This window comes from Suncus etruscus, chromosome 3 (assembly GCF_024139225.1).
Source record: "Suncus etruscus isolate mSunEtr1 chromosome 3, mSunEtr1.pri.cur, whole genome shotgun sequence".
NCBI classification, from domain to species: Eukaryota; Metazoa; Chordata; class Mammalia; order Eulipotyphla; family Soricidae; genus Suncus; species Suncus etruscus.
In genome coordinates this window covers 94,508,662-94,516,845 of record NC_064850.1, presented here as the reverse complement: position 1 = coordinate 94,516,845, position 8,184 = coordinate 94,508,662, and the positions used below count along the sequence as shown (strand labels likewise).

Sequence of the window (8,184 nt, the reverse complement as noted above, 5' to 3'; positions counted from 1 at the left end):
ATGAACAAGGCTGGCACCTAGCAGAAGAAAGCTAAAGACAAGGTCACCTAAATCCAGACATGGGGCAGTTTCAGGAGCAGCATGTACTTCAGTGGGGTGCAGGGGGAGTGTAGTGACTTTGCAAAAGCTACTAAAAGGGAGAGCCCTAGGCTCATAGATGCAGTGAAGATGCCTCTCTCTCCAGGCCGGGTTCTTGGCTTCAGCAAAGTCCAAAGTTCTTACCTCACTTCCAGCTTCATCTCTAGAACCCAAGAATGGCAGCTTTGCCCAGGCTGTGCCACCAGCCTCCTCCTCCTGGGCAGCTTCCAATGCAATCAAAGGCTTCAGCCAGGACCTGTGTCAAAAATGCTGATGAAATTAAGATCTCTGAGAGTGATCTGAAACTTGGATGGAAGGAATCTGGCACCAAGGAAATAAGCGCAGGAACACCTTAGAGGGGGACCTTAGCAATAATATAGCTAGTAGGGCTCTTGCTATGCACATGGCTGACCCAGATTCCATATCTGGGCACCCCATATTGTCCCTCAAGCCTCATCAGGGATGATCCTGAATGCAAACTGCTGGCAGAGTCAGTCATAAGTCCTTCCTGAGCACAAGTGGGTGGGCTTTACCCCCCAAAACACCTAAGAGTGGATATGATTCACATGTGTCTGCACTCATTAAAAGCAGAGTGAGATGGTAATTTCTGTGGGGTAGAGTAGAAAAATAATCTATATGGACACTTTTTATTTGGATTCACTTGTAGCAAAGCAAATATGGTTTATCTGGTTTCCCTGCCTTACTCTTCCTCTCCACTGAGAAGTCTTTTGTTGTAAATGGGCCATGACAGAAAAGACCAGGGTTCTCTGAGTTGGACTCATTAGAGTAAGAGCCAAGGCAGAATTCTGAAGAAGCTGGTAGCTTCTGCCTGAAATTCTAAAGTGATTAAGCAAGATGGTCTGCAAGCACTGTCCTGAGCCGTGAGATTTACAATCCCCAGGCCAATGTTTCTAGAGCTGCTTTCTTTGAAATCATGGGTAGTTTAGAAAGCTCCGTGAAAGGTCGCTACCAAGAGGAGAATATTAAAAAATATATGTTTCCGAGGCAAAAGCGCCTCAGAATGTAAGTGTCTCCCCACCTTCCAATCTAAGGAACTCAGACTGCCGGGAACAATTGTAGAGCCCTCGGCTTCCAGCGCTCCAGTCTCCTTAAGCAAGACATCCCGGCTTCTCTCACCGAAAGTGAACAGGCGTCACTCTCCCCAAGTCTTTAATAAAGAACAGTAAATTCCTCCTCGAGTGCGAGTCCCATACACAAATAAAATCAAGTGTTTGCTTAAAAACAAAACCTTAAGATCCCGATGTAAATCCCCGGCACTCGCTCTAGGGCACCGGACGGACTCACGCCACGCGTGTAAAAGACTCAGCAAAACGCAGCTCAGCTGGGCGGCGTCTTTGTGCGCCCAGATTCAGGGGTCGCGGTGTGGGCGAGAGAGCAATCGCAGGTGCTGGACAAACTCTGATTTATTTATTAGGGATCAGGAGTGGGTGGGAAGAACCGCGAGACCGTTTTTTTTTTGTACGCTCCTGAACCGAAGTTAGGGACTTCCAGGTCTTTCTGGAGAAGGCACTGGAACTTAGGCAGCTCCTTTCGAAAAACCGGCCACCTGCAGGGCTTGTGGGAAAGCATCAGGTTGGGATTGCAAGTGTCCAAAGAAGGCCTTTTCTAGGCGGTGGAGGTGGCGGTGCCATGCTAGAATTTCGTTAGTGGACCGCACGAGCAAAGAGCGAACAACCCCGAAGTTGTCCGCCGCAGCGCGCGCCCCGAGTTTCAAACTCATCCTGGGTTCTCACTCATACACTGCAATGCTCTGCTCGCACCTGGGACTTCTTTCCCTAGAGAAACAGCTCAAGTAAAACACTTATCAGTGCTGAGAGTTTAGAAAGGATGAACTGGACACACGTATTGCTGCAGATTCGTCTGCGCTCGCAAGAACCCGGAGAACGAGCGATGCATGAAGGAAGGGGTCTGGGAACACAGAAAACCAGAAACTTTCCTCCTTAGATGCCGCAGCCCAAGTTCGCTGGTGCTGCAAACGCCCTAGCGGCTCCGCAGACACCATGCAGGGCAGTGTGGGGAGGGGAGAGTGGGCAACCGCCGAAGGGACCCCTTGTGGGAAGGGGCGCGCGAACGCGTGTGGATTAGAAGTATCATGTTATAAAAAAAAAACTAAGGTTTTTATTAGGGGAGTGAGAATCCTTTATGGGGGGGGGGCGTACTGGGTTCCAAGCGACACGGGGTCAAGAAGTAGAATGAGGGAAGGACAGAGAAAGGAAATGAGTGAAGGGGCGAGGGGGAAGTAAAGGTTCCAGGGGAGACAGTGAGAGGGTTCAAGAGACAAGTGGAAAGAACAAGGAGCCGCAGGGCGCCACCCCCGCCCTGCCTTTTGCGCAGAATCCTCCGCTTGGCTGCAGCAAGCGCGCAGCCCCCACTGGCCCCACACGCGCGCCATCGATCGCAGCCTGCGTCAGAAAGCTGCCGCGTATATATAGAGGCGGCAGGACGGCACCCGGCCGCACACAGCCATCCATCCTCCCTCATCCTGTCCCTCTCTCCCCCGTTTTTCCTTCTCTCCAGGCCCCCGCGTCCGCCTGCAGCCAGAGAGGGAAGCCGATCGCCACCATGAGTTCCTTCAGCTACGAGCCCTACTACTCGACCTCCTACAAGCGGCGCTACGTGGAGTCGCCCCGGGTGCACATCTCCAGCGTGCGCAGCGGCTACAGCACCGCGCGCTCCGCTTACTCCAGCTACTCGGCGCCCGTCTCCTCCTCCCTGTCGGTGCGCCGCAGCTACTCGTCCAGCTCCGGCTCGTTGATGCCCAGCCTGGAAAACCTCGACCTGAGCCAGGTAGCGGCCATCAGCAACGACCTCAAGTCGATCCGCACCCAGGAGAAGGCGCAGCTGCAAGACCTCAACGACCGCTTCGCCTGCTTCATCGAGCGCGTGCACGAGCTGGAGCAGCAGAACAAGGTCTTGGAAGCCGAGCTGCTGGTGCTGCGCCAGAAGCACTCCGAGCCGTCCCGATTTCGGGCGCTGTACGAGCAGGAGATCCGCGATCTGCGCCTGGCGGCCGAAGACGCCACCAACGAGAAGCAGGCGCTGCAGGGCGAGCGCGAAGGGCTGGAGGAGACTTTGCGCAACCTGCAGGCGCGCTACGAAGAGGAGGTGCTGAGCCGCGAGGACGCCGAGGGGCGGCTGATGGAGGCGCGCAAAGGAGCCGACGAGGCCGCCCTGGCCCGCGCCGAGCTGGAAAAGCGCATCGACAGCCTGATGGATGAGATCGCGTTTCTGAAGAAAGTGCACGAAGAGGAGATCGCCGAGCTGCAGGCGCAGATCCAGTACGCGCAGATCTCCGTGGAGATGGACGTGTCTTCCAAGCCCGACCTCTCCGCCGCGCTCAAGGACATCCGCGCCCAGTACGAGAAGCTGGCGGCCAAGAACATGCAGAACGCCGAAGAGTGGTTCAAGAGCCGCTTCACGGTGCTGACCGAAAGCGCCGCCAAGAACACGGACGCGGTGCGCGCCGCCAAGGACGAGGTGTCCGAGAGCCGCCGCCTGCTCAAGGCCAAAACCCTAGAGATCGAAGCTTGCCGGGGCATGAACGAAGCGCTGGAGAAACAGTTGCAGGAGCTAGAGGACAAACAGAACGCTGACATTAGTGCGATGCAGGTACCGCACCCTGCAAAACCGTGGGGAGGGGCAGTAGGGGCATAGAGACGGGGTGGGTGGGCGAAAAAGACTACAGAGCGCGCCCACTGGAGAGAAACCTGTGGTCAGGCCAGTTTGCACCTATTGTGTGCCATGGGTGGAATCGGGCTCGTTTGCATTTGTGTGGGTCGGGTGGGGCAGTTGGAGGGGTCGAGGGATGAGACTGCAGTCTAGGCTGACGCGATGGTTCACTTGAAACTCTGTTCCGCAGTGGACCAGCCCAGCCCTGCAGGAGGTTGGGTGCGCTGGAGGAGGATGGGGGTGAGGGGGGGGGAGCTGGGCGTTGCCTCTGGCCTATCTCTTCATAGTCCCCCAGCAACCCAGAGTGGTTCTGTAGCCCCGCATCTGGTTAATAAAGCCAAGAGCTCTTTATGCTAGTTTTGCTAGCTACTTCCTTCCCTTAGTAGGTGGACTAGAAACACAGTTAAAAAAGGTAGTTAATGAAGTTCATAGTACAACATTTCCATTAAGGATCTCCATCTTTTGAGGAGAAAAAAACATTCACATAGTTACATAGAAAATAAAATTATTTTAGAGAAAATAAAAATTATTCGAATTCTCCTCTATAAAAAATGGATTAATTTCTAGCATGTGACCTGGTTCAAATGAATGACAAAGAGGATTTTCTTTCCTTTTAAAAAGTTTTAAACTACTTTCAGGAATTCTATGAGGGCTATTAGACGGTATTAGTAAAAACAAATTTTTTTTTTTACTTTCTTTTTGTTTTGTTTAGTTTTCATCTCAAGGACCTGAAGGGGACCTAGAGACTAAAGAACTATTTTTAAAAGAGAAGGTGAAGTTGTTTCAGAAGAGATTTTATCTCTGTGTACTTTGGTTTTCATTATGGTTAGGCCTTTGCAGCTAGGCTACAGCAAACTGATCCCACCTGGAATTTATGCTTGCTTCTCTCCCCCTTCCTTTCCATTCAGGACACAATCAACAAATTAGAAAATGAATTGAGGACCACAAAGAGTGAAATGGCCCGGTACCTTAAGGAATACCAAGACCTTCTCAATGTAAAGATGGCTTTGGATATTGAAATTGCAGCTTACAGGTAAAAACCTGAGAAGTCATTCAGCCAAACCTAGCAAATTGGATTCCATGTCTATTTTCCTATTGAATCAGAAACCTTCACAGTTTTTAGACAAACACAAATTTATTTCTGTAGTAACAAACTAGCCCTGTACTTTCCCTTCATTACATTTAAAATCCAATATGATAATCAATTTTTTTTTTTTTTTACTATTTTCTTTTTCCCCTTGATTCTGACATCTCGCCATCATAGCTTTGGTATGTCCCCGCCCTTGCTTTCAGTCCTTGTAGCATTAGGGGAAGAGAATGGGGAAGGTAGCTCAGGGATAGTCTATCATCAGGTTTTCATACTGCTGTTTGTCTTTTTTCTCCATAAAGGAAACTTTTGGAAGGTGAAGAGACCCGTCTTAGTTTTACCAGCGTGGGAAGCATAGCTAGCGGCTACTCTCAGAGCTCTCAGGTCTTTGGCAGATCTGCCTACGGTGGCCTGCAGACCAGCTCCTACTTGATGTCCGCCCGCTCCTTTCCATCTTACTACACCAGCCATGTTCAGGAAGAGCAGATTGAGGTGGAGGAGACCATTGAAGCTACGAAATCTGAGGAAGCCAAAGATGAACCCCCCTCTGAAGGAGAAGCTGAAGAAGAGAAGGAGAAGGAAGAGGCTGAGGAGGAGGAAGGAGGGGAGGAGGAAGATGGTAGGATAAGAAACAAATCCCTTCAACTTCAAGGGCAGACTAGGCCTGAATATGTATAAATTCTAAACTCGCTTAGGAGTTTAGAGACTTAGTTTATTTCTTCAATAAACATTTGGCAAGCATCCAATTTCTTAGGTTGGTAGTTCTCCGAGAGATACATATCTGCTTCAATTGGTAGTTTGAAGAAATATTTTAAAATACCATCTTCCTGTATTTTATTCCTACTAAGCATTTTACAACATATTCCTCTAATGCGGTATTTTTGTGTCCCAAAGGGCAAAAGTTGAAACTATACACATTAATATTTAACTCCTAGAGAAAAGCAAAGAAAGAACTCGTTACTACTAATTCCATTTAGATATGTACTTAGTGACAGTTTATCCTGGTAAACTTGGCTGGTTGCCTGTGTTTTGTGGGATGGAGAGCTCAAGGGTTTGGGGGAAGAATTCTAACATTGAGTTTTCCCACAAAACCTGAATATAAGGATATTGGTTGGGTTTATCCTAGATTTGGAATTTATAAATATTCTTTTTATATTTAAGCTGCCAAGGAAGAATCTGAGGAAGCAAAAGAGGAAGAAGAAGGAGGTGAAGGTGAAGAAGAAGAAGAAACCAAAGAAGCTGAGGAGGATGAGAAAAAAGATGAAGGTGCTGGGGAAGAGCAGGCAACGAAAAAGAAAGATTGAGTCCCCTTTTCTTAACTCTTCCAAGAATAATTCTCCCCAAATCAGGTCAACCCATCACCAACCAACCAGTTGAGTTCCAGACACTATATGAATTAAGAAGTCAATATATGTTTATTTCTGAGATGACTTAGACTGGACATTAAGTGTTGTGCTATGACTTTTCTCCTTATGCAGAGTACCTGTTTGCTTGCAGAGTGGCTTTCTGGCTTGCTGCCAGCCTGTGCATGGTCCACGCTTATGAGTTCAGGATCTATGGCAATTTGAGTAATTCAGATGTTTACAATAAAAAGGATCACATGAACAAATGAGTTGCTAATGTTACTGTTAAAACTATGGAGATACATAGTCCTCTGAATCTTTGGTGGTTAGAGATTAAAGACCTCGAATTATGTGCAATAATAGTAAATAAAGTTACGCTGAATGACATGTCTTGGCCGTGGTTGTTGACTTACTTAACATGTCTTAAGAAGGCACCAATATAAACCATATCTAAGTGGACTGTTAACCTCTGAATTTTTTTAAGTAATAAATTTTATAGCAATTTTTATACTACATTTCTTTCCCATGAAATTAGTAATTCCCAGGGGTAGAGTTAGGTTTGGAGCATCATGAGCTCTCTTTCCATTTCAAAATCTTACTGATAATAAATGAATAAATGAGAGTCTCTGGGGGTCTTTTTTGTTTTATAAATGGAAAATAATTTGGCCCATAAATATACTAGAGTGGAGGAAGAGTTTGTTGGATGAAACTTTGAATTCAGGTGATAAATATATCCTTGATAGTAAGCAGGCAATCACAACAGAAATACATAATAGTAAATGCAATATGAATATGAAACCTACCTATTAAAACTCATTTTAGTATGCTCTAATTATGAGCAGAGGTTGAAATCCCAGTGATGCTATAATCAGAGGGAACTTTTTTTTAAATCAGTGAATAAATAGTAAGAATAGAAATAGGCTTATTTGCTATTGGAAACATGTTGCCTATAATCCTGAGCTCATGATTCAGTGTATGGTTAGCTTAATTCTATTGCCTCAAATAAACAGCAGTTTATGCCATCTGATTTTAAACCTCTTAAAAACTACAGATACAGATAATGAAGTTGTTATCAGTAAATACTAGGGGGAGATTACCTATTTGTATGTTGCATTGCCATTGCTCTGCATGTCTTTATGGAAAATATTTGGATTTCAATGATAATTCTAACTGGTTGGACATTGCATCAACTACACACCTTGTCTGTCCTTCCTGTTCACTGTCAAGTTATGAAAGCTCTTGTACTTGCACTCTGGAATGAATGTAGATAAGATTATTGTCTGCTCTCTTGCTTCTGTTCTTACAATTCTGTCAATGACTTGAACTAAATATTTGTTTCTAAGACAACCTGTAAAATTCTTAATTTTAATCTGAGAGCACTTTCCATACTACCTATTTCTAGTTAAAAAATATGCTACTATAAGAAGAGTTAAATATTTCTTTACCATGACTGTGAATTTGGATTATGAGTTCAGCTACTGAGAAGCTATGGACATTCGCAGGACATTAACTTCTATAAAGATTATACATCATCTCAGAACAAATCTTTCACATTTGTGTTTATTAAACATGGAACATTATACATGATAAATTCAAACAGAAGCAAATTACTTGTCACTTTTCACTAATTGGAAACAGCTGGTTGGTTTGAGAATTGCTTGAAGTTGGAGCTCTTTACCATACTCTCTCCTGTGTGCCATAATAAAATACTAAAAAATATGCACTAAGTGGATTTGAAGTTTTATTTTAAAACAAATTCCAAACATGTGATTAAGTTAAGTACTTTTCTCTCCCCCCATCCAAATTTGGTACTTTTTCAGTGCATTCTTTTTTTCCTGTAATAACAGCCAACCACCCAACTAGCCATCCTCTTTAGCAAACTAGACACAGGACATTCACAGTTTTCATTCACTGTCCTTAATCGTTGTAGTTTTATATTTCACCAAGTGTGTTTGGTGGTATTGTTTATGTGTCTTGAACCCACCA

The 8,184-nt window shown here is 45.8% G+C and overlaps 1 protein-coding gene across 1 annotated transcript; it reads left to right on the top strand.

Moving 5' to 3' along the window:
* Positions 1-2,571: 2,571 nt before the first annotated feature.
* On the top strand, positions 2,572-7,918 carry NEFL (neurofilament light chain). The gene is made up of 4 exons (XM_049769452.1): positions 2,572-3,708; positions 4,677-4,801; positions 5,158-5,474; positions 6,017-7,918. The coding sequence occupies exons 1-4, from the start codon at positions 2,662-2,664 to the stop codon at positions 6,157-6,159; spliced, it is 1,632 nt and encodes a 543-aa protein (XP_049625409.1). The 5' UTR covers positions 2,572-2,661; the 3' UTR covers positions 6,160-7,918.
* The last annotated feature ends 266 nt before the right edge of the window (positions 7,919-8,184 follow it).